Raw genomic sequence first — 27,311 nt, forward strand, 5'->3', positions numbered from 1 at the left:
GATTTTGATCTAATGCACCATTAAGTCCAAAATTGGAAAGATTCAAGATTTCGATCTAATAAATTTTTTTTTTTTAGAAATTTATCGCGAGATTTCTGAGTTAAAAACAATGCACCATTAAATCCGAGGCGAAACATATCACACACCTTTGACTTTTTGTTGGACAAAAATGACATTGTTTATAAAATAACCATAACGCTTTGTATCATCCTAGCTACCTCAAGTATCTCATTTTTTTTATTCGAGATCTCGATTTTTGTCTAATTTGAAAGGGAATGAGTCGTTTTTTTTGTTCCCTCTTGACTTAGCCTTGCTCTGTTCTGAAATTAGCATCAGCCATGTTCAAATTCCAAATAGCAATATAGAATATACATTACATGCCACTATTCTGTTTGTATACTATTTTAATTTGTCCTATGTGCTAACAAGTTTTATTTGTTGTATTAAAATTCGGGAAAAAAAAAAACCAAAATTCTACTTCATTAGCTTCGATCCTTGCTCGGAAGACATCAATGTAAGTCAGCAGTATCTTCGTACACTTGTACTACATATCGTAATGGCCATGGAAATCCATACGTCCGCGCCACAGCTTCTTTGGCAGCCATCGTAAACCATCGTAGATGTTTTTTCTTTGCCAATCTCTCCTTTAATGCCCTGAACTCCTTCCTCTCTTTTGTCTCTTTTATTTTCTGCTTTCTCATTGGACTACGCGCCTTCTTCCTCAACTTCTTTGCCATGGACTAAGCACCTTCACCTCAACCCCCAAGTCTCTAAAGCAAAACCTTCAATAGTAATTCGGATCTATGAGTTCAAAACAACTATACAAGGTGAATTAAATAGACAATTTTTGGTTAGTATGTTAGTAGTAGTAGTCTGTATATATATATATATATATATATATCTCCTGTTGTTACTTTGATGATTACAAGTATCAGACTCCTTGAAGGATTTTGAAAATCTATTGTGGGAAGGAATAGTTTGGTACATATACATATTGGGACAATGAATATTCTTACAAATATTATGTTTCTCTGTTTTATGTAAGAAAGAAGCTATTGTTGTCTCTAATTAGGGAAGTTTATACTAATTAATTTAAAAATCTAACAGACATATACTAATTAGAAAAGGAGATTAAGATTGGTAAAGGAAACCGTGGACACCAAATCTTACCTATGGGATTCATATCATATATAACAATTAATTGATTTGGTCAAACAAGACCCTTTGCCAATTACCATTTGGCCCATGACATGGTGTAATAGAACCACAATACAACCGTCGAGTCCGTGTCTTTGGCTGCCACCGGACAGAATCGAGCAATGGACAGCCGTTGAGAAGAACCCACAAACGATACCCGTGGAAGAAGGCGACCCGGAGGTATGGGAGGCCTTCAACAGGAACTTGAAGCAAGTGCAGTGTGTGCTGAACAAAAATAGTCTTGATTCAACAAGTGAAGGCCTTGAATCTACGGATATAGGGGTTTGGAGAGGTGTTTCTTAGCATCACCAACTCGACTTGTCAGCGCTTCTACTTCTCAATGAGGTCTTAAATCTACGGATATAGGGGTTGGAGAGGTTCTACCCTATGATTTTTGTGCGGGGTCCGTCTTTCAAAATTCAAGCTGTATCATTAAGTGAGGATCTGCAGCAAAAATTGTTGAATAGAGTGTTAGAAGATTTATCCAATATTTAATTAGGGAGTCAAAGATTTTATTGAATAGAGTGTTAGAAGATTTACCCAAGATTTAATTAGGGAGTCAAAGATTTATGTTGAATAGAGTGTTAGAAGATTCATCCAAGATTTAGTTAGGGAGTCAAAGATTTACTCAAGATTTACTTCTTTTTCTTGTGTTTAAGAGATATGTACATGTTATATATACTTCCGATTGAGAGAAGAATAATATTGCAAAATTCATTATCCTAAAATTAAGTTGGTATCGGAGCAGGTTCTCTTAACATACTACCTCACCATCACCGTAGCTACTAGGGGCCGACTGCTCCAACCAGGTCTGACTATCCGACAGAAGCCGATTGCTTCTTCCATAACAGGTGCTGATTGCACCATTGAACCAGAATCTCATCCAGAAATTACAAACAACTCATGGCTGAATCCGGTGCTCTTATAGTTCCACCTGTGGTGACGCCAACTCAAGAACCAACCTCTATTCCTTATGGGATCAAACTGAACGGCTCAAATTTCACTCTTTGGTCTCAGGTGGTTACTATGTTCGTTGCTGGACGGGGAAAGATGGAATATCTCAAAGGTACGACCTCGAAACCTACAGTTAGTGACTCTACATATAACAAGTGGACGATGGAGGATGCTACTGTAAAAGGCTGGCTTATTGGCTCTATGGAGGCCGATATAATGAATCTTTTTATTCGTTTACCCACTGCGAATGATGTTTGGGATGCTGTGTCTCAAACATATTTTGAGGGTGCTGATAAATCTATTTTGTATGATCTGTCTCGAAAAGCTATGGCAACTAAGCAGGCAGGGCGACCTGTGGCTGCATACTATTCCGATCTTAAGGTTATTTGGCAGGAGCTTGATCATCTTCGTCCAATTACCTTTACTCAGCCAGATGTGATTAAGACTCGAATGGCTGAAATTGATGAAGATCGAGTCTATTCTTTTTTGGCTGGGCTTGATGATATATATGATTCTGTTCGAGGAGATATTCTTCGTACTAATCCTCTACCTGGACCTGATAATGCTTTCTCAACTGTGAGACGTGAAGAACTTCGTCGGAATACAATGATGTCTTCAGAAGTTCCTCAGATGGCTATGGCAGTTCGAAAATATGGAACTCCAACAAGTTCTTTGTCACTTTCAGTACCTACTGGTGGTAAATGTACTCATTGCGGCAGCACCAAACATACTGTAGATACTTGCTTCAAAAAGCATGGATATCCCGAGTGGTGGCAGGCTCACAAAGAGCGATTACAGGCTCGAAAAGGTGGTAAAGTTGCGCTATGCACCTCACTGTCTCCCGTAACTGTTTCATCCTCATCTACAGTCCCAGTGGCACCGACTCCTTCTTCAATGGATACCATGGCTTCCACTACCCCAGTTGATATCACTCACTCTGTGGTAGATCCTACTCTTCTCCAACAGTCAGGTAGTGTTGGTCTAGCCCTTCTTGCAACAAATTCTGAAAAAGATCCCGGTTGGATTCTTGACTCTGGTGCGACTAATCATATGACCTTTGATGCGTCCTTATTACATGATACTTGTTTACCAAATTGCTCTACTGTCACCAATGCCAATGGTGTCTCATATCCGATTACGGGCGCTAGAAGGGTTAACTTAACTCCTTCATTATCCTTGGAGCACACTTTATTGATTCCTGCTCTTTCCAATAATCTTTTATCTGTGCCACAAGTTACTACACAACTAAATTGTTTAGTATTAATATATCCTACTTTTTGTTTCCTTCAGGATCTCTGCAGCGGGGAGATAATTGGGCGTGGTACTAAGAGAGAGGGATTATATTATGTGGAAAATGTCAGTATGGGACGATCTCTATCAACAAAAGGGTCATCTCGGGCATCAGAAGATCAGATTCGGTTATGGCATCATCGTTTGGGTCATGTCTCCTTTGGTTACTTGAAATATTTATTTCCTACTTTATTTTCTACATGTGAACCTTCCAATTTTCAGTGTGATACATGTGTTTTGGCCAAGAGTCATCGTGCTACTTATTCTGATAGTTCTAATAACAGAGTTGTGCCTTTTGCGTTGGTTCATTCGGATGTTTGGGGACCTGCCCCTGTTACTACTTCTACTAGCTTTAGATGGTTTGTATTATTTATTGATGATTGCACTCGTATGACTTGGCTTTACCTTATGCGTCATAAGAGTGATGTGGCTGCTTCCGCACGTTTCATACCATGATCAAAACACAATTCTCTGCTAATTTACAAGTTCTTCGATCTGATAATGGTGGTGAATTTGTAAATCATGAGTTACAAGCTTATTTTCAGACTCATGGAATTTTGCATGAAACCACTTGTCCTTATACACCACAACAGAATGGTGTTGCTGAGCGTCGAAACAAACAAATTTTGGAGATTACACATGCTGCCCTTGTTGGAGCCCACATGGCACCACGTTTTTGGGAAGAAGTTGTTACCACAGCTGTATATCTTTTGAATAGGGTACCCACTCGAGTTCTACAATTTCAGACACCACTTGATAAATTGACATCCTATGTAACACTGCCATCGCACCTCACACTTCCTCCCCGGGTGTTTGGTTGCGTTGTGTTTGTACATTTACAGAAACATCTCCGCACGAAACTTGATCCTTGTGCCCTCAAGTGTGTATTTGTCGGTTATCATCCTTCACAAAAGAGTTACCGGTGTTTTCATCCTCCTACAAGTAAGTTCTATGTTACTATGGACGTCACCTTTTCTGAACATGAAATGTTTTTTTCTTCACCCAATTCCACGCTTCCGGGCCCGAGTGGTGATACTGTTGCTGAAGCTCCAAATTGGATGGAGTTGTTTCCTGATCCACTGTGTGTTGAAGTTCCTAATTCTGAAATTCCTGATACTGTTGCTGAAGCTCCCTCTCTCTCATCTTCGCTAGTACCCACTCCCGATACTCCTCGTACAGATCCTCCTGAGGTAAGCATTGAGTCTGATGTTAATACTAACAATATTTGTGATAATACTTGTGTCTCGATTGAAACTGACAGATACGTACTCCCACCAAGAAGTACTCGTGGTGTACCACCAGATAGATTTTCACCAGAGGTTGTGCGAAAAGTGAAATATCCTATTGCTCAGTATGCATCCACTCACCGACTGTCAAAGGAATGCCGAAGCTTTGTCAGTAATATGACTGCCATAGATATTCCTACTAAAGTGCAAGAGGCGTTGTTGGATCCAAAATGGGCAAGTGCAATGACTGAGAAGATGACAACACTTGAGAAAAATCAAACTTAGGAATTGGTGGAGTTGCCGAAAGGAAAAAAAGCTGTTGGTTGTAGGTGGGTGTACACCGTCAAGTGCAAGCCTGACGGTTCGGTTGATAGGTATAAAGCTAGGCTTGTGGCTAAAGGATTCACCCAGACGTATGGGGTTGATTATCAGGAAACTTTTGCTCCTGTTGCAAAAATTAATACGGTTCGAGTCCTAATATCCCTAGCTGCAAATTTTGATTGGCCTCTACAACAATATGATGTAAAAAATGCTTTTTTACATGGTGACCTACAAGAAGAAGTTTATATGTCTCTGCCCCCGGGATATGAAGCTCCAGGTGATCAAAGTGTCGTGTGTAAACTGAAGAAAGCCTTATATGGGTTGAAACAATCTCCTCGAGCTTGGTTTGGTCGATTCTGACTTGCTATGAGAAGATTCGGCTATAAGCAAAGTGATGTAGATCACACTTTATTTTTGAAAAGAGTTGGTGATAAATTAACAGCTCTCATTATTTATGTTGACGATATGGTAGTGACAGGCAATGATTCTGAAGAAATGCGTAAACTGAGAGACTATTTGTCAACTGAATTTGATATGAAGGATTTGGGAGGACTAAAATATTTTTTGGGCATTGAAGTTGTTCGTTCTGAGCAAGGCATATTTTTGTCCCAACGAAAGTATGTGCTTGACTTATTAACAGAAACTGGTATGCTTGGATGTCAGCCAATTGGATCTCCTATGGAACAAAATCATGGATTGGAAGAGTCTTCGAATCAAACTTCAATGGACAAATTACGATATCAAAGGTTAGTTGGGCGTTTAATCTATTTGTCTCATACGAGGCCAGATATTGCATATGCGGTCAGTGTTGTGAGTAGATTTATGCACAATCCTGGTAAACAACATATGGATGCAGTTATTAGAATTCTGAGATATTTAAAATCTGCACCGGGAAAAGGCTTACTCTTTTCTAAGAATGGGCATGCAGACGTATGAGGCTATACCGACTCAGATTGGGCAGGTAAAGGATACCGAACAAGATCAACCACCGGGTATTTAACTTTTGTTGGAGGAGATCTGGTTACTTGGAGAAGTAAAAGGCAAAAAGTTGTCTCATTGTCTAGTGCAGAAGCCGAATACAGAGCAATGGTGAAAGGTATTTGTGAGTTGTTATGGCTCAAACGGCTTATGGGGGAGCTGAGTTTGTCCATTAAAAGACCAATGAAATTGTATTGTGATAATCAGTCAGCAATTAAAATTGCTGAGAACCCAGTGCAACATGATCGGACTAAACATGTGGAAATTGATAGGAATTTCGTGTATGAAAAGCTATAAGAAAAAATAATTGAAGTTCCGTATATGAAGACTGAAGATCAGTTGGCTGATGTGTTAACCAAGGCAGTGTCAAATTCAGTGTTTGCTGATTCACTTGTCAAGCTGGGCATGTACGATGTCTATGCACCACCTTGAGGGGGAGTGTTGAATAGAGTGTTAGAAGATTTACCCAATATTTAGTTAGGGAGTCAAAGATTTTATTGAATAGAGTGTTAGAAGATTTACCCAAGATTTAGTTAGGGAGTCAAAGATTTATGTTGAATAGAGTGTTAGAAGATTTATCCAAGATTTAGTTAGGGAGTCAAAGATTTACCCAAGATTTACTTCTTTTTCTTGTGTTTAAGAGATATGTACATGTTATGTATACCTCCGATTGAGAGAAGAATAATATTGCAAAATTCATTCTCCTAAAATTAAGTAAAATCAATTCCAAGATCAATGGTGTCATGCCCATAAAGCAAAAGGGCTTACACCAGGGCACTCCAAGCACTCCGAATCGAGCCTGAAAAACACAGCACAAGACCTGTCTTACACGGACGAACAGATGAGAATGAAAGTGCAACGAAGTGATTAAGAGAGCAAGGATTAGATGTGGCCGACGCGAGACATGTAATTATTGGAGGCCAGATGTGGCCGACGCAGGATAGGTAACTGGAGCCCAAGAGCGAGATATGTCGTGTTGGGGGTTTTATTTTGTTGTAAATGAGTTTTTAAGGCAAAAATGTATTTTTCGTCCCTTAACTATTAAAAAGTAATATTTTCGTCCTTCAGGTGAGATTAGAGTCGGAAAAATGCTTGCATGGAACCTATGTGACATGTCAGAAAAATTTGATTTGACAAACAATCGAATGTCACGTTGGATGTTTCCGTCGCCGGATTTATTTGAGGGACAAAGGTGGTACTTTCTCATAGTTGGAGGACGAAAAGGGAGAAAAAAAAGAGCTAAAGGACAAAAATGAAATTTGGCCAATAATTGAGGGACAAAAAGTACCATTTTCCCGAGTTTTTAGTGTCGTCAATGTCGTTAGAGTGAGGAGACAGAATTTCAAGATTTGGATCACAGATCATCGTGTTAGGGGGTGAGAGTTTTCAACATTGCTACATAGCCCAAATTTTGGTAGCTTAAGGGAGCCTAATTTTCTTAAACGAAATTTTAAAATATTTTAACTCTTAAAATACATGTTAGATTTTTAAAAGAATTACATATTTGGAATCAACGCACAAAGCTTTTTTTAACAAAATCCATTGTTGAATGTTGATGAGTTTTATTGGGTGGATCTTAATTCCATTTTTTCAATGGAAATTCATAACTAAAATTATGAATTCTAGATTATGTTGTAATCTACATAACCCAATTTTTGGTAGCCTAAGGGAGCCTAATTTTCTTAAACGAAATTTTAAAATGTTTTAACTCTCAAAATACATGTTAGATTTTTAAAAGAATTACATATTTGGAATCAACGCACAGAGCTCTTTTTAACAAAATCCATTGTTGAGTGTTGATGAGTTTTATTGGGTGGATCTTAATTCCATTTTTTCAATGGAAATTCATAACTAAAATTATGAATTCTAGACTATGTTTTAAAAGATAATGTAATCTATATTAAAACAATACATTTTGGACAATGAATTCTGAGATAAAAGAGTGGAATAAAGCTATTTCATTAATTTAAACGTGTTGGACTCTCTTCGACTACCAAACTAATGGATTTTTATATTTATTTATTTTTAATTTTTCATTTTGACAGCTATCATGCCACATAAGCTTAAAAACAATTATAATTAACAGTCAACACAATACCTCAGCAGGTTGACTATTCAAAGTCCCCATAATCTGTTTGTATGACCGAAGTGGAACAATAATTTTTTTTGGGTGACTAATTTGAAATGTTTGATCTTTGTGAGTGCAATGAAGTTCATAGCCCAACCTTTAACAGTGATTTTTTTTGGGTGACTAATTCTCAATTGCTTTTCTTTAGTGGGTAATTCTTGTTTTTCTCTTTCCAGATTTGGATCGTATTTTTGCTAAACGGTTCCTAATTTCAGTTTCATGTGTCGTGTATTTGCTTTTCTGCCTCTTGTATACAATTCTACGGTATTTCGATATATTATATCTGTATTAATTTGTTTATTTTGGGCTTTGGGATTTCTTAGAAGTGATTGCTTGATTTGCAGATTGGAAAATGACCTTTCCCACTTATTGAGCTGTTTTTGAAGTGGTCAAGATTGACCCATAATAAAAAGTTTCAGAATTTGGATTAAAAGAATGGTGAATTACAAGGGATTTAACTCTTTAAGTGAAATCTGAAAGGCAATAGTCTTTTGCTTGTTGTTTATTTATTTGTTAATCTTAGTGCATAGACGAACATGTGGCTCAGTGATAGAGTTACAGGGATGTAACAGCCCCTCCACATATGATGTGAGGGATAAAGTTTGGGTATACTCAACCCATTCTGGGTAGCTTTGTGCATTAGTGTTATTTACCTTTTTCATAAGTTTTGTCAAATCTTCTACATACTTTTGTTGCAAGCTTTGTTTTTAAGGAACGATAATGATTGATGATGTTTCTTTGAGTCTGTTAATGAATACTATTAAGAACTGATGAATTGAGTTCTATTAGAATTTGTTCTTTGTGCGGTTTTGTATTTTTGTTGGATTAAGATTCTCCAAGCACATGCTGAATACATTTTCAATATTTTATGGCACAGGGTCGGTGATCAAACCATTGGATATTTGCTTTTATCTGCCTTCAAAATCAGATACATGAGATAATCATATCTGAGGCACACACTGCAGCATTTTCTGCATCTTCCAAACTTTCTACGCTTTTAACCAAAGAAGAAACTACGCTTTTAACCAAAGAAGAAACTGATTGTGAGCTCCTTAGTAGTCTCGATAAATTTTTTTTTCTTTTTCCCCTTCTTATGAATATTGATATCCTTTTGTGCATAATGTAGAAAAAAATTCAATGTTGATAAAAAAAAAAAAACATAAAATTGAATATTCATAAGATACGTAGAAAAGTAGAAATCAAATATCACATGATAATGTTAGTAAATGGAAATTCTAAAATTGATCAACAGGAATTTTAAGGGCATGCATGTTTTCCTTCGTGCATTCAAAGTCCTTGATGCTCCAGTACTACTCGTTCTTCTAAATATTTGTGCGATTACAAGGATGTTTGTTATCCTCATCTTCTACTTTACCTACCCCGATTCATTCGAACAAGACTGTCTACATAGTCCATAACCTCAAATCTACCATTGGTTTAAAGATTCTTGATCTCTTGGGTTTGTTGTCGATATAATATCAGTTGTCCCTTATAAGTTTTGCAAAACAATTCACCATTCTTCCGAAATCGCACGGGCCACACGAATCTTGAACTGGGCAGTAGTCTTATACTCACTTGTTTGACCCAAGACGATTCCATGTCAGATCCATGTTTAGTCATCAAGAGCCATGTCTCTGAGGTTCCAGAGTCTTTTGAACACATTATAATTGAGAGAAATCCGTTGAAGATGGAAAGTCTTGATAAATGAGGTACACAAATATCGGGCATGGGCACCTCTTGAAAAGTTTCCTCAGCCATCCAGAAGCCCCTCCCAATAAGTCAACCAATAACAAACTCCATCTTTGTATGCCTGATCAAAATAAAGAATGAAGAAGTGTATATCAACTTTGGTATGGATCTCTCTCCAGGAATCGCTAAATCACTCTTTAGAGAGTATAATTCAATTTGGTAAGGCCAACTATAGCATGAACTAGTGTGATTGTTATACGCTACTAATCTTAGCACCTTGTAGTCATTAATTTTTCGATCGAAAGCAAACCCAAGAACACGAGGAATGTGTGGCTTAGAATCTGGTGGGCACTAAACAGAGGACATAGGTGGAGACTTGATCTCTGGTTGTTGGATTCCAAAATTCAAAGTGGCATTGTGGTCGTATAAACATAAATCCTTTGCACTTACAATCCAGGGAGCCACGCCCGCTACATGTCACAACTTCCGCTCCATGGTGCAAATGTTCAAAAAGTTGCTGGATTCCAAAATTCAAAGTTGGTATTGTGGTCGTATAAACATAAATCCTTTACACTTATAATCCAGGGAGCCACGCCCGCTACATGTCACAACTTCCGCTCCATGGTGCAAATGTTCAAAAAAAAAAAACACATCAATAAAGAATGATGAAATCAAGCCAGTCAATTCAAGATAAGTTACACTCAATTCAAGATAAGTTACAAACAACTATAAGGCTTTTGTATTTTAGCTTTGTGCAGTTTTGATGGTCTAAACCCTAACCCTAATTTATAATTAATCTCACGGTCTCCTTTTTATTTCTGTTTTATTAAAGGAATGTACACTTATTATAATAGGAAACGTATGCACAAAAACAATTGCAAGTAAATTAAACTTAATTTATTTTTGGTAATTATATTATAATTAAAGTAGCGTCATACATCTTTATTTCTTTGTAGATACTCATACATCTTTATTCATTATTGATAATTAGATATTTAGATGTTCACCACCTCTTCCAATAGACCATCAGCCTCCTTCTTCAGCAGGACCCGCCTGTTTAAAAGAAAATGAAACGAAATCCTTGATAAGGGTAAAAAATTTAGACAGTTTATTTATTAACAAGAATTACTTAAAAAATTACCATTTCCATAAGTAGACGTATAGTTGCTCTTGCAGCTCCCATTGTTAGCTGGTAAATAGACCAACAGTTGATATGCAACCCAGTTGCAACCGCAGAGGAAGTGTGAACATTACGCCACCCGGGATTCGTTATGACGAGCATGTGTCTATCCTTCATAATAACTTGAGCACCTTGTTGAAATGGGGCATAAACATCAACATTCATCCCATTTGCGTGACTCATTCTCACAGGGAATGTATCCGACAATCCTTTTAAGAATGAGCGTGCCTGTTCAGGAACATTCAACCCGCGATTGAAATCAGTTGTGGTCAATTTTTTTGTGAGAAGGGAGTGAATGGGAACATTTTGGGATAGCATTGAACAAGTTCACTTGGTATTGGTTCTGCCATTATTGCTAACTTTACTTCAAAATGAAAATGAGAGACTCGTCTTCTTAAACTATGTGCGCAGCATGAGCTTTAGTATCATCTACTTAATCATGTAAAGATGTGACAGATTTCTACCCACTCAATCATGTTTTTATTTCTCAATTACAAGTTGTATAACAAACACTACACATGTAAATATTTGGGCAAAAACTTGACAAAGGTCAACTAAGTCATGATGAAGCCCATGGGCTAATTAAAATGATGAAGCCCAAGTCATGATGAAGCACTGCTAAGTATTTGGGCTCAAGGCCAACTGAATGAATCATGATGAAGCCCATGGGTATATTTAAGTCACTTTGTATAGTCAGTCGTCTTTGTCAGTCGCACATATATGAAAACACTGTTTATTTAAGGTTTTGCTATAGAGATTTGGGGTTGAGGAGAAAGTGAAAGTGTGAAGTCTATGGCAAAGAAGTTGAGGAAGAAGGTGCTTAGTCCAATGAGAAAGCAGAAAATAAAAGAGACAAGAGAGAGAGGAATTCAGGGCATTAAGGGAGAGATTGGCAAACATTAGATCGAAAAAGCACCTTCCATCAATTAAGAGAAAGAGATGGGACGAAAGGCTACATGATGGCTGCCAATGAAGCTATGGCGTGGTCCTATGGATTTCCATGGCCATTAAGATGCAGTAGTGTACGAAGATACTGGTGACTCAAGATACTGGATTTCCGAGCAAGGATCGAAGCTAATGAAGTAGAAACTCAAAGAATTAAACACGGTATATTTTGCAAATCACTGCATTGCAGAAGTGGAAGCCCTTTTGTAAGACTATAAATCTTAAATATAATTAAAACAACAGAGACAAATTTTGCAATCAAGGAATAATCAACGTGACATTATTTTCGTGTGTGCATATATATGCATCAATCTAATACATTCAAAAGCATGCCCCCACAGAGTTAAATGACATAAGAATTAAAGTATCACCAGGTGAGAAATTGCACTTAATTAATTGATCTTCTTTTCCTACAAGGATGGATTCTTTCTGAAATCTAGGGCCGCCAATCCTCCACTTCTTAAAGGCTGCCATGGACGATTGAGCGGCTTCATACACTACATAACCCTGGGCCTGGGCGAGCTGGGCCCTCGCCCAGGGCCCCCAATTTTTTAGGACCCCAAATTTTTGAAAATTTTTAGTTATAGCTTTATAGGATAGTTTATTTTAAAATCAATCACAGCCTATTTTAAAGCCCATAAATATTACTTATAAAGCCCAAAAGGAATTGAGTATTAAAACAAACTAATAAAAGTAGGGGCCAAATCCAATTAGAAAGTAAGAAAAACCACTTTAGGTTTTAAACTCTTAGAAGTTAGACCAGTCCATAAAGAAATTAAGAAAAAAAAATTAAAAGCCTCTTCAAAAATCAAAAGACTTTTTGAAGTGTGACATTTTTTAATTTTTATGATATTGATGGAAGAGATTTAGCTTTAGAATTCAAAGTTTTGTGTAACATTTTACCTAAAGAAATAAAAAAGCCTATTGAAATATTAAATTATTTGCAAACAATGGATGGTGGTTTTTCAAATGCATGGATTGTATATGAAATATTGTTAAACTTTTAAGAACTATATGATAATAACGGGAAAAAAAAATTAAGGGGCCCCTTTTTTAGAGTTTGTCCAGGGCCTCTTTGAACTCAGATACGTGACTACATTATGCACAAAAGAATATCAGTATTCATATGAGAAGAAAAAAAAAACCTTTTTTATCGAGAATACTAGTTCTCAAACAAGGAGCTTCACTATCAGTTTCTTCTTCGGTTAAAAGCATAGAGAGTTTGGAAGATGCAGAAAACACTGCAGTGCGTGCCTTGCATAAGATTATCTCATATCTGATTTTGAAGGCAGATAATAGCAAACATCCAATGGTTTGTTCACCGACCGTGTGCCATAAAATATTGAAAATGTATTCAACACGTGTTTGGGGAATCTTAATCCAACAAATAAAACTTGCCAGCACAAAGAACAATTTCTAATAGAACTCATCAGTACTTTATACTCTCCATCTAACTAAGGATTGTATAAGATGCGCAAGTGTACAACCACTTTGACTACAATACAACATAACTCAGTCCAGAAAAGGGGAGAAAGTTTTGATTCATACATCTGAGAGCCAGAGAGACTTTGCAATGGCTCTGGTTGGTCATGAAACAGAATTTTCCCTGTAAAGGTTTTGAAACCATTAATCAACCCAAATATATCGTTATGATCCAAGGTGTGGTAAAATCATGCTGGCCTAATCAATGCCGTAAATCAAAAGTGCACATAGATCCTTGGAAATATGAAAGCCATCAATTACATATTTCCTCATCCAACTTGACAGTTGTAACTTGTAAACATGACAAGGCAGATGTTCATAGCCCAACCTTTAACAGTGATGAAAGAGACAAAAGAAAAGGCAGGAAAATCCTATGAGGGAAATCATAATATATAGCTTATGCACTGTTAAAAGAATGCATTAATAAATGGCTTGCGAAGATAGACTCACAGTGGTGCTATCTTGCATCCAAATCCATAGAAATATGGGCACCGAGATCTAAAATCCACGCAGCCGTGTTCTGATATCAACAAAACAACATTAGTAAGCAAGAGACAAATGGACAAGGAACAAATAAAGAATATCTAAGGTCACAAGGAAAACTACATTGCCACATTAGCAAGCCCTTTCACATGACTACATGCAACATGAACAAAGTTCTGTAGACCAGAAAATATTTGGTAATAGGTAAGATCTTTAACATAGAGAGTTCATAATCTCGTTGTGTAAAATTCAACAGCAAGAGCATAAAGGAAATACTTCTCCCTATAGTTTAGTCTCTAACAAATATCTTAATAATTCAATCATAAATATGGGGGGAAAACAACAAAAAGTCCTCACAGCTATTAAGAGCATTACTTTTGATTGAAACAGGCAGGAATGTTCATTGATACGGCTTGCCTCAAATGTAACTCCTTAACAAGCCAGAAAAGCAGCTCCCACCTAGAACCTGCTTCAACCTGTTAACCCAACCCAAGAAATAAATAAGTAAACACACCAAATTCAAAGCAAAAGGCCAACGAACATTCATTTCCCATTTGCTTTGGTTCTTTCAGAACTTAAAAAACCCTTTTCGACACTGTCATCGATCTTCACTCTATTGACTTCCTTGCGGGAATCCATTGGGACAAACTACAATAACAAACAGAAAATGCCAGGATACCAAATTTTGGTAACACAATAATTTGGAAACCAAAATCTTCTGGAAAACTAATGACAAGGGCACTAACCTCTCCTACTGTGAGAATATCATCAATGTCATAGTAATTCACCATTCTTCGAATCCAAAATCTGAATGCATTTTCAATATTTTATGACACAGGGTTGGTGATCAAACAACCAAAGGCAGAATCAGATACGAGAGATAATCATATGCGAGCCACATACTGCAGCGTTTTCTGCATCTTCCAAGCTTTCTATGCTTTTAACCAAAGAAGAAACTGATTGTGAGCTCCTTAGTATTCTCGATAAAAGTTTGTTCTTTTTTCCCTTCTTATGAATATTGATATCCTTTTGTGCATAATGTAGAAAAAATTCAATATTGATAAAAAAAAAACATAAAATTGAATATTGATAAGATATGTAGAAAAGTAGAAATCAAATATCACAATGTAATATGTAATGTTAGTAAATGGAAATTCTAAAATTGATCAACAGGAACTTAAAGGGCATGCATGTTTTCCTTCGTGCATTCAAAGTCCTTGATGCTCCAGTACTACTCGTTCTTCTAAATATTTGTCCGATTACAAGGATGTTTGTTCATCCTCATCTTCTACTTTACCTACCCCCGATTCATTCGAACAAGACTGTCTACATAGTCCATGACCTCAAATCTACCATTGATTTGAAATTCTTGATCTCTTGGGTTTGTTGTCGATATAATATCAGTTGTCTCTTATAAGTTTTGCAAAACAATTCACCATTCTTCCGAAATCGCAAGGGCCACACGAATCCTGAATTGGGCAGTAGTTTATACTCAGTGTTTGACCCAAGACGACTCCATGTCGGATCCATGTTTAGTCATCAAGAGCCATGTAGTCTTTTGAACACATTATAACTGAGAGAAATCCACTGAAGATGGAAAGTCTTGATAAATGAGTAACATAAATATCGGGCATGGGCACCTCTTGAAAAGTTTCCTCAGCCATACACAAGGACATCAAAGTAAAATTCCCCTCCCAATAAGTCAACCAATAGCAAACTCCATCTTTGTATACCTGATCAAAATAAAGAATGAAGAAGTGTATATCAACTTTGGTATGGATCTCTCTCCAGGAATCGCTCTTTAGAGAGTATAATTCAATTTGGTAAGGCCAACTATAGCATGAACTAGTGTGATTGTTATACACTACTGATCTTAGCACCTTGTAGTCATTAGTTTTTTGATCGAAACCAAACCCAACAACACGAGGAATGTGTGGCTTCGAATCCGGTGGGTGCTGAACAGAGAACATAGGTGGAGACTTGAGTTCTCTAGTTGCTGGATTCCAAAATTCGAAGTTGGCATTGTGGTCGTATAAACATAAATCCTTTGCACTTATAATCCAGGGAGCCACGCCCCCTACATGTCACAACTTCCGCTCCATGGTGCAAATGTTCAAAAAAAAAAACTAAGAAATCAATAAAGAATGATGAAATCAAGCCAGTCAATTCAAGATAAGTTACAAACAACTAGAAGCCTTCACCTCATTTTTTTAAGAAAAAAAAAGATTGATGAAATGTTAGAGGCAAATTGTGAATGAATAAAAATATATATCATGCATGGTGAGAATGAAATAAAGTCTTTCACCTCATCTTTGCTAACAAAGGAAGAGATTGAGCAAGACAATTTGTAAATGAATAAAAAAAATATCATGACTAGTCAATAGAGTTTATTTATAAACACGAATTGGTTAAAACTTACCTTTTCCACAAGTAAAGATAAAGTTGCTTCCGCATTTCCCATCGCAGGTTTGTAGATAGACCAACAGCAATTGATATTGACCCCAGTTGCAAACTCACAAGAAGTATGCAAATTACGCCATCTAGGATTTGTGATCACAAGTTTTTGTCTATCCTTAAGAACAACTTGAGTAGTTGGGAGAAATGGGGCATAAATAGTGACTTCCATTCCATTTGCCTGGTTCATTCTCTCAGTTAATGTATTGGAAAATTCCTTTAAAAGGGAACGTGATTGCTTAGGGATATGCAAGCCGTGATCGAAATCAGATGATTTCAATTTCTTTGTGAAAAGGAAATGGATGAGAGCATTTGAGGATAGCTTTGTCTAAGTTCACTTGGCTAAGGTTCTGCCATTGTTAACTTTACTTCAAAACATGTTCAGTAATTAGAGTCTCGTGTTTTTAAGTTATGTATGCATGAGCTTTGGTATTTGCTTTGCATGCAAAAGATATGAGACATTGCTACCTACTAGTCATGTTTTGATGTCTCATTACAAGTTACATTCTCATAACAATTGTTACTCACACTTCATCGTTGCTTCTAGATACCTTGTATAACAAACACATTACTCATATAAAGTATTTGGGCTCAAGACTTGATATTGCGATGGGCCAATTAAAATGACAAAGACCAACTGAGTCATGATAAAGCCTAGCTAACACATGACCCACCTGGCTAGGGCACAAAAGCAGATGAAGAAAAGACGGGGAACTTCTCCGTCTCTCCTGCAAATAAACTTTATCTCGAATCAAATGGACTAAATCACAATTTTCGAGAACAAACAAATCCCTAACTCCTTAAATGACAAACACCTTATTAATTTCTTCTCCAAGTCAATTTTGCCTACTCTTCCATTAATTAGGTACAATTTTTGTTCTAGTGAGCTATATATGTTAATTGTAAATACACAAATCCTTTACCTTTATAATCTAGGGTGCCACATCCACTCCATGGCGTGACTATCGCTCCACGGAGTAGATGTTCAAAAAACAACTAATAAATCAATGAAAAATGATGAAGTCATACCAGTCAATTCAAGATAATTTACAAACAAGTAGAAGCCTTCACTTTATAAGAAAAAAAAAGATTGATGAAAGGATAGGGGCAAATTGTGAATGAATAAATTTATTGTACACAAAAAAGTGAGAAAGTGATTTAAGTATGAGCTTATTAATTTGTTCCATAGCAAGCACATTTTTTGTGAAGGAATTATCCAATTCAATCACAGAGAGAATGAACTAGGAAACTAGATTGCAAGTCGTTGTTTATATATCTCTATTTCGCACTGCAAATGTGGTTCTGAAAAACAGAGAGAAAGCACCATGACTGAAGATCATGAATCCTGAGTGGCGTGATTTGTATTTTGGCTGTGGGTTTGCATTGGTGTCAAAATTAATTGTTGGTTTGCTACTAATTTGTAGAATGTTCCTGAAGATTTATTAATATGGTATGTATGGAATTCTACTAATATGAATTTATATGAGACTAGTTTGATACACTGAGAATTTTTCAGTGACTATTTTGTCACATCTAAATGCCACGTGTGCAAAATCAGTTATAAAAACGGTTATGTTTGATTTTTTTTGACAGGTCAACAAATTGACTGACGGGATTTGCCCCAAAACTGACCGACTTACAACTCACGAAGACCAGTGATGTAATTGTTACGTTTAAAACGTGAGGAACTGAGTTATTACACAACCCATCTGTGAGGGACCAAAAGTATCATTTACCTGGTACAAAAGTAAGAGTAAAGCATGAAAAAAAAAGTAAGATTGGTTGATTCCTCTTATTATGCGTGTAAGGGTATATATACTCGTCAAGAACACGGATACTTAAGACAAATATTTGAGTGAGCAGCAAACAAACAAAAAAGAAATGTCAACATGCGTAGAATAAGTTTACAGATACAAAGATCAAACCAATAACAATGACAATAGAACATGATTGGAAAAAAAAAAAAAGAATGATCATGCCAAGTCACAAAAATTCATGCATAATAATACATATACGTAAAATGCATGCCGAATAAACGCAAGCGACAAGGACACGAAGGGTCAATCAATATGCTGTATCATCATGCGGGGAGCAGCAACAGAAGAAATAATCCCGGACTGTCATGACGTCTCATGGTGGTGTGTAGCTAGCACGACCACTATAAAGTAGCATAACCACTATATCCAACTACTATCAAACAACAACAACAATCCACAGCCCAACAATCATCCGATAAACTTCATATCAATCCATAATCGCAATACAATCACGATAGGGGCGGAGCTACAGAGGGACCAGGCCCCCCTGAATTTTGACAAAAAATTAGTACATATACCTATTAGTTGATACATCTTACATATAAGGTTTGTTAGCTGGATGGTGTGCGTTCTGGTAGGGCTTTTCTTAGTCCCCCGTTCGAATCCAGTGTGCAGCAATCATTAAATTTTTATTTTTTATTTGTTTTTTTCTTATTATTATTCTGCATATTTCTCTGATTTAATATTGGTTTTAAGGGTGGTAAAAAAATTGATAAAGGAAGCATAATTGGTATTGTTCCTTATTCAATAATTTACAAATATTGTTTCTTATTCAATTTATTCATCTAAAAATTAAATCGAATCATCTTTATTTACTTTATTTAATTTCAACTCTTTGTAATATTTCATCTATTATGCATCATGAAACAAACCTTATTGATCACATATTCAATTAAAATGACTATAATCTAACAAAGTTATATTTATTGTACTAAATTTTAACAATGAAAATAAATAGCTCAAAAATAATTTTCGGGGGCGCTGCCGCCGAACCTCCGCAAACCTTCAGGCCCCCCCTCACGTGAAATCCTGGCTCCGCCCCTAAATCATGATGCAGGAATTTCGTTCAAAATTCTTGTGCATATAAACCATCCCAAAACAACTTGAAAAATACTCTCTCCGTCCCATTTTCTTAGTCATTCTTTCTATTTTGGGCTATCCCAAAATTAGTGTCACTTTTCTTCATTAATTAACGATTTTATTGTTGTATTTCAAAATTACCCTTGTAACTTTAATTATCATTGTTTTAAGGGAAAAAGTACAATTATAAATAAGGGCAATTTTGAAATATTATGGTTATTTTGTGTAATTGAATGCATTAAATGATGTCTCCTTAAAAAGTTAGATTTTCAAAGGATGACAAACAAATTGGGACGGAGGGAGTATTATATCACGCAAAAACTATGCAAGATTTTTTGAAATGAATTTTCATGAAAAACCGTTAAAATAATTTTATTTTATTTAGTATAAACTTGTAAAAATCATTTTATTTGATCTAGTATAAATTTTTGTAAAATACAAATAATAATGTTTTAAATGATTGATTTTTAAAGCAAAATATTTTGAAATAAAATTTATTTATTTAAAATATTTTTTAGCAATTCAAAAATCTCAAAACAATTAAATGCTTAAACTACATGTTAAGAGGATTTAATCGAATATGATGAACAAAATACGAGGGCCACATGATCGAAAACAACAAATCAAAGATCAAAGCAAACGAACAATCCCAAAACAATTTATCCAAGTAAAGAAAATTCTATAAGAATAAGGGAAATCCTAATATTGAAAGTCAAAGGGTTAGAACCTCTAAGTCGATAGCAATGATACCGGTATATTGCAAGTTATTAAATTGTCCAAATTCATTAGACTGTCTAAAATAATTTCGATCGTCTAATTATTTTATCTGGTCAATTGGGCCGAAGGCCCACTTTTATTTGTCTGATTAAATACTTGGTCAAACTGGTCAACTAATTAAGTGTGGTCAACTGGGCCAATAACTTTATTGATAAGCGACAGACCAAATCTGGTGCGTCAATATACATTTAAGGAGAAATTAGGCAAAAGAACATTATGAGATTTATATGGTGAAAAACAATTTTTGATCACTTATTTTTGTTTCAATTTGGGTATTCAAATTTCTAAATTGTTTCAAACAAGTTACGAGCAATTTTTAGCTATTTTGGGCAGCTAAATTACCTACATGACATAAAAAAAATAAAAAAGAGCTTACTTGGCATTAAAAATTAAAACAAACATAAAATGTATCAATAAAATACATTTGTTCTTCCAACTTCTCGTCTTATCTCCAATAAAACCCACAAACCCTAACCAAGTTTTGGTGTCGCAACTTAACAATTGACCTCACTTGATGCTCGAAATCCATGAGTCTCTCCAACCCGTGCTCTCCAATGCAGCATGAACAGGTGGCGGAAATACGAATAGAAGTTTGATCGTGGGATTATGTCCAGTGGCTAGAGAGCAATTTGGGTTTTTTTAATATTATTTTTTTATGTTTATTTTCATAATATCCAAGTCATCAATTTGTCAGCCCACATCAGTAAAAATCAGTTGAATTTGACTTTTGTCTTCCATATCACAAGTTTGATTGATTGAAATAGCTAAAGACTAATCGTGTGACCTGTTTGAAACAATTTAGAAATTTGGATACACAAATTGAAACATTTGAAAAATGGGTGACTGAGTTGAATCTGGTCAGATATTTCAATGATCAAAAGTTATCCTTCCCCAACCTTATTTATTTCAAAAAGGATAAAGCGGAAAAATCATTAAAAAAAATACATTTGTGTTAAGTTGACAAAAATACCCCTAAAGATACGTTACATAAGACAAAAATATCCTTAAGATCCATCTGTCACGTGCGTGCTGTTATTCTTCTTCCTTCACGCCGACCACTGGAAATTGGCTGTCCAACCATTGTTTTCGACAAAGGAATTATCGAAATGAAGCTCTAGGTCAGCCCGATCAAAGCCTAGTCATCACCAGCCATTGATTATCACTTGATTTACCGAAAAAGCGTCTTGAAATCACGGCCATCGTTTGTAAAAGAGCTAGATCCGGCCAATACGGCCAACTCCGATGACCATCAACGCCACCATTCAACTCCACGGATCAAGGTGCACCACCTTTGAGGTTTTGTTGCTTTTTCGAACTCTTTTTTTTTCTTTTGAAATTGGATATGAATCTGCAGATAATATATCTATTTCAAATATGTTCTTGAATGTTATTTGTTTTGGAACTTTCAACAGATAACATTTCATTAAAGACATATAACATTTTAACAAGACATATAACATTTAGCAAGACATATAACATTATGAAAGATATCAAATTAATTGAAACAGATAACATATCAACCGTAGCATGTAGATTTGGAATCATAACCAAAAAAACCATGAAAATCATCACAAAAACTGTCAAAAATAATGATGTGATGACAGATCAAAGGAAAACTATAAGTTATGTGGTGAGTATGATCAGATCTAGAAATTCAAACATCGAGAAGATCCAAAACCAACAGGAAATCATTATAGAAATTCAAAATCGATGCAAGATTTAGATTTGAAAATCAATTTCGCAAAGGAAATTGGAAAGAAAAATATTCCCTGCAGCTATAGTGGTGAAAGAAGAGCTTCCGTAAGCGATGGAGGAGTTTCCGTAAACTTATGATTTACTTTTACAATCTAAATAATTAAACTAAGATTATTTTAGTCATTTAAAAAAATTAAGGTAATAGTTTATCCTTTTTGAAATATTAGTTCAAAGTAAATAGATTTTATGAAATAAGACTTTTATCAATGTCTCTATTAGAACAAAACTCTCCCATAAAGAACTTACCTTTAATTTCCCCTACATTCAAATGGTCAAGACCAAATCTGGTGGGCAAAAGCCAAAAATGCAAAATACTATAAATGGTCAAAATGTCACTCATCGCCAACTTTCTCGAATTGGATCCAAAAGCCATAATGGGCCAAAGTCCTTATCTTCGGCCACGGGCCAAGCTTTATCAAAAGTGTCCAAACCAACTCAAATGGACCGATTACTTAAATGAGTCAAAGTATTGACCTTCTTCCACAGCTGCACCCAAGTTCCCCTGCAGCTCGGTGATCACCCGAGACTCTGGTCATCAGCAACTAGCCCACAACGAAGACCAACGGAGTCACCTTCGGCATGGCTTCACATGTCTCCCCTTGCGGGCACAGTGATGGTGACTGCAGAGCCCAACGGCAACCAGCCAGCCACCCCTTGCAAATACAGAATTCGATGGTCCACGGCCACCTCTATCTCAAAACACCTAGTCTTATTTTGGTCCCAAAAGATGAGCTTATTTTCAACTCAGTTAATATTGTTTCAAATGTCTAACATGGTCACTCACTCACCGGAATAATCCACATGGCACAGAAGTGATGACGTGGCATTTTTTATTATTTAATGTGGATACAGTATTTTTCAATTTAATCACTTTCTTTTAAAAAAAATTCAATATGATCACTCAGAATTGGAAAACAAAAATTCAATTCAATCTAACATATATGAATGGTTCTCTCCAACAGTAAAGTTTATGTAGTCTATGACAGTTTCTGTAATCTCCCTCTTACTATTAAAGGTCTGCTTCAGATGGATAGGTAGGGGATCCCAGCTTTTTGTATCAGAAAATAGGTTTCTTGTGAGTTTTATACTTTTTGTGTGGTTGGTTGTGCTTTTGTTGTGTGTTTTTATTATTATTACGTAGGTCAAGTTCATACCCCCCTTATTTCTTGTAAACCAACGAAAAGATATTTTTTCTCTTTCCCTGATTAATAAAATTCCGGACTAAACCTTTTTCTTAAAAAAAAGAAAAAAAAAGAATGGTTCTCTCTACAAAATGAACATGAAAAGCTACCATTAACATATATGATTTATTCTCGCCAAAATGAATATGAAAAGGTACAGCCTTTTAGATTCATAAAGTAGCCATGTGTAGGCATACCAAAAAGACTTAATAATCTTTAACCTGACAAAATTCAATCCAATCCAAAAGCATAGTTACGCAATCTCACATGTTCCAAAAAGTCATTTTTAAGTCAACAACCTGACAAAATAAGAGACATTATATATTCTTCATGGCATTTTTTTTGTCATGCTCCACTTGTACCACCTTGGTTGTTGGACTCTTGAGTCATCACCATCATTTGCAATTATGCAAGTCAGATTTGAAAATCAATTTCGCGAACAAAACTGGAAAGAAAAATATTCCCTGCAGCTATAGTCGTGAAAGAAGAGCTTTCGTAAGCGAAGGAGGAGTTTCTGTAAACTTATGATTTATTTTTAAAATTTAAATAATTAAACTAAAATTATTTTAGTCATTTAGAACAATTAAGGTAATAGTTTGTCATTTTTTGAAACATTAGTTCAAAGTAAATAGATTTTATGGATTAAGACTTTTAAGAATGTTCCTATTAGAACAAAACTCTCCCATGAAGAACTTATCTTTAATTTCCCCTACATTCAAATGGTCAAGCCCAAATCTGGTGGGCAAAAATGCAAAATACTATAAATGGTCAAAATGTCACTCATGGCCAACTTTCTCAAAATTGGATCCAAACGCCACAATGGGCCAAAGTCCTTGTCTTCCGCCACGGGCCAAGCTTTATCAAGTGTCCAAACCAACTCAAATGGGCCGATTACTTAAATGAGTCAAATCATTCATGGGCCTAGTTGATCAACTTGAGCCAAATATTACATGGATCAACGATTGGCTACCGGTCAAAGTATTGACCTTCTTTCACAGTTGCACCCAAGTTGCCTTACTATGCAGCTGGGTGATCACCCGCGACACAAGGCCGGAGACTCTGGTCATCTGCAACTAGCCCACAACGACGACCAACGGAGTCACCTCCGGCATGGCTTCACATGTCTCCCCTTGATGGCACAGTGATGGTGACTGCACAGCCCAACGGCAGTGACCGGACCTCTATTTTGAGGTCCTAATACTATCTAATTAGGAGGTTCTAGTGCTTATAGTAATTCATTTGTGTTTAAATAAAGTAATTTTACCCTTATACATGTTTCCCGTTGGTTCTGCAGGAAATCGGGCTTAAATGACTGAATTGGGCAAGTTGGAGCACTTTTTGGGCACTTTTTGCTGTGAGGTGTCGGGACTTAGATTATGAAGACATTCTTGAAGACTACAAGCTCCAACGGTACACTAATCTATGGCCGAGATTGAATTGTTTTGAATTATGAATGGATTAGATTACAACAAGACTTGAAGGGTTAAGATGATCATTTAAAGGTGAATCCAATGGTTGTGCATAAGACAACATTCTTGCTTGCAATTTTTGACTTAAAAGAAGATCTTACTTGATTTTTGGAGTCAAAGATGGCTGCAAGTTGCTACACATTTAAAAGGAAATTGTTGGAGATACCAATGCCAAGATTTGGTGCAAGTTTGATCAAATGGTCAAAGATGACAAAATTGTTGGAGATACCAAGGTCAAGATTTGGTGCAAGTTTAATCAAATGGTCAAAGATGGCTGCAAGTGCACATGCCAAGATTTGCACATGTAATTGAAGGTCGAGATTTGAAGATGGAAAAAGATCCAATGGTGGAAATCACAAGAGCTTGGAATCAGACCTTGTTCGGACAAAGTTGGAGGCATGAAGCATCCGGACACCCGTCCGGACACCTACGGCGAATCTGCAATTTTCTGCACCGAAATTTCAAGGGCATTTGGGGTAAATCATGTATGTAACCAATGGGAAACGATTTTATAAGGGTAGTTAGGTATTTTCTATTGTAAAAAGAGAAGAAAACCCCAAGATTTGGTTGGCTTCCACACAATTCATCTCCTCCAACTTCTTGCCTCCATTGTTTCTCTCTATTTCTCTCTCTAAGTTTTTCTTGGTTTCTTGTGATTTCGTGTGTAGACATTGATTTTCATCTATAAAATTGATGTTTATGTCCATTATGATGAGTGGCTAAGTTCTCTTTCTAGTTTCTAGTCCCAAACGGTGGGTGCTCGGTTTCGATTACTTAAGGTATGCTCAAAGAATCGTAGCTTCGATTTCTCTCTTTTAATTTCGTGATAGTTGTGTGATTGGATCTATGGGAATGACATATTTGCTTGTATTCTTGGATTGTCTAGTCTAGGGATTGCATCTAATGTGTTCGATTGAGAATTGTTAAACCCATTGCATGATTTCCTTAATTAATTGAGTTTTTCATTGCATAGCTATTAATTATGTGTATTGATGATGGGGTTTTGGGTTAAATTAGGAATGTGCATGGGAGAGTTATGGTTAATTGATCTTTGAGTGTGAAACTAGGGTGTTAGCCAAGCCAAGCCCCAAGGGGGAATATTAATTCATAATATTAGGTGTTTATCCCTTTGCGTTCATCGTAGATTAAGAGACCCGATGGCCTACATGTATGAATTGAAGTCTTATAACCCAATTCTCTTTGCATATGCATGATTGATAGTATCACACAATGCATTGTGTATGATTGTGTGTGTTTGCAATGATACCTTGAGTATGAGAACCGAGTAGCCACCGGGACGGACTAGAGACTAGGTTTTTAATTAATTGTTTTAAATCCAATTTGTGCTTACTTTGATTACAAAATCGCTCATGCTACCGAGTCATTCGGCCCATTTCTTTTACTTGTTTTAATTTGATATTCATTGTGTTTATTAGTGTTAGCTAGTCATTTGCATATCATTCACTTCAAATTTGCATTGCTTCCTCGTGGATCGATACTGGACTCACCGGTTTATTACTTGACGATACCCTACACTTGGGGTAAGTACACACACACACTTTGGTGTCGGTCAAGTTTTTGGCGCCGTTGCCGGGGAAGCGAGTGTCAAAGACGGAGTTGGGTGGCTTGTAGATGCTAGCTTTATGCTATTAAACACCATCAAATAAGGAAGGAGCACGGTCACGCTTCAAGGGTAACTTTGTTCCTCCCTTTTACTTGCTTTCTAGTGTAGTTGAATTAGTGTAGTTGCTGAAAAGAGAAAAAAAAAATTGCTGTGAGGAGAACTTGGCGGATGGGGCTAACTTAGATTCCTGTGGGCGATGGATGCCACCTTGTTTGCTGCTTGGTAGTGATACGTTGTTTGAGAGAGCTTTGCGCATTTTTCTTTCTATCACTACTTGCTACATCTTGGTGTGTAATTGTTCCTGAGGTTGATTGTCATTCTATTCCTATCTTTGCTCTTGTTCTTGCTTGATATTGCTCTTGGTTGTTTGTTGATTAAAAAAAAAAAAAAAAAAAAAAAAACTGGTGTTACTTGACTTGGTTGGTGGTCATCTTTCGTGTTACTTGATAGCTTTGTTTGCCATCATGTCTCATCTTAGAGATAGCGTTAGTGGGCATGGGTCTAATAGAGATGGGAGAGGTGGTGACATAAATGCGAGTGATGCGGGGAGTGTACGTGGGGGTGATATCAATCTTGATGTATTACGTCGTCTTTTGCAACGTGTGAACATTGATGAATTGATGAATCCGGCGCAAGGGCAAGATGCCCAAAATGTGCCAAATGCCCAGAATTTACCAAATGTTCAAGTTGAGCATGCTTTGCAAAATGCACCTCAACCACTTCAACAAGACAATGCGGCACAAATTGCCCCACAAAATGTCTACCAACCTCCCAATATGCCTCCCGCATACCATATGCTTCCCCCATATAATTATGTGCATCCTATGTATTACCCAATGCCACAAGTGCCACAATATGCTCCTTTTGGGCAAAATTTACATGCACCTCCTCCTGTGGAGTACATTCATGCCCAAGAGCATCGCACTTTGAGGGAGCTCACGCATCCCGCAAGGCAAACTCAACCTTCTTGCATCATCATGCCACCGAACCAACAAAATGTGAGCCTTAAACCATCAATGTTCCAAATGATTCCCAAATTCCATGGAATGGAATCGGAACGACCATATTCACATGTGCGTGATTTTGAATCGGTGTGTACTACTTTTGGTGATGTTACATGCACACAAGAAATTTTGAGACTCAAACTTTTTCCATTCTCTTTGAAGGATCATGCAAAACAATGGTTTGAGAACTTGCGCCCCCAATCCATTGCGACTTGGGCGGCAATGCAAGAAGAATTTCTCAACAAATATTTTCCTTCCCACCGTACCATTTCTTATC

At 36.5% G+C, this 27,311-nt stretch overlaps 1 protein-coding gene across 1 annotated transcript; it reads right to left on the minus strand.

The window, feature by feature from the left end:
- Nucleotides 1-9,115: 9,115 nt before the first annotated feature.
- On the minus strand, nt 9,116-14,664 carry LOC119996211 (DNA replication complex GINS protein psf3-like). The gene is made up of 7 exons (XM_038842767.1): nt 14,620-14,664; nt 14,453-14,521; nt 14,246-14,349; nt 13,839-13,933; nt 13,096-13,230; nt 12,323-12,405; nt 9,116-9,181 (listed from the first exon to the last, which is right to left on the minus strand). Exons 1-7 carry the CDS (start codon nt 14,662-14,664, stop codon nt 9,116-9,118), a joined length of 597 nt encoding a protein of 198 aa, XP_038698695.1.
- Nucleotides 14,665-27,311: the final 12,647 nt, after the last annotated feature.

This window comes from Tripterygium wilfordii, chromosome 1 (genome assembly GCF_013401445.1).
Source record: "Tripterygium wilfordii isolate XIE 37 chromosome 1, ASM1340144v1, whole genome shotgun sequence".
Taxonomy (NCBI): domain Eukaryota; kingdom Viridiplantae; phylum Streptophyta; class Magnoliopsida; order Celastrales; family Celastraceae; genus Tripterygium; species Tripterygium wilfordii.

What these genes read in the sequence shown, in the direction of transcription:
- LOC119996211 (XM_038842767.1), bottom strand. Translation starts at nt 14,664, where the DNA reads ATGGTGAATTACTATGACATTGATGATATTCTCACAGTAGGAGAG. An exon ending in ATGCAAGATAGCACCACTGT is followed by an intron (nt 13,231 to 13,838) that starts GAGTCTATCTTC and finishes GGCACACGGTCG; the next exon opens with GTGAACAAACCATTGGATGT. An exon ending in TTCAGAAAGAATCCATCCTT is followed by an intron (nt 9,182 to 12,322) that starts GTAGGAAAAGAA and finishes ATTCATAAGAAG; the next exon opens with GGGAAAAAGAAAAAAAAATT.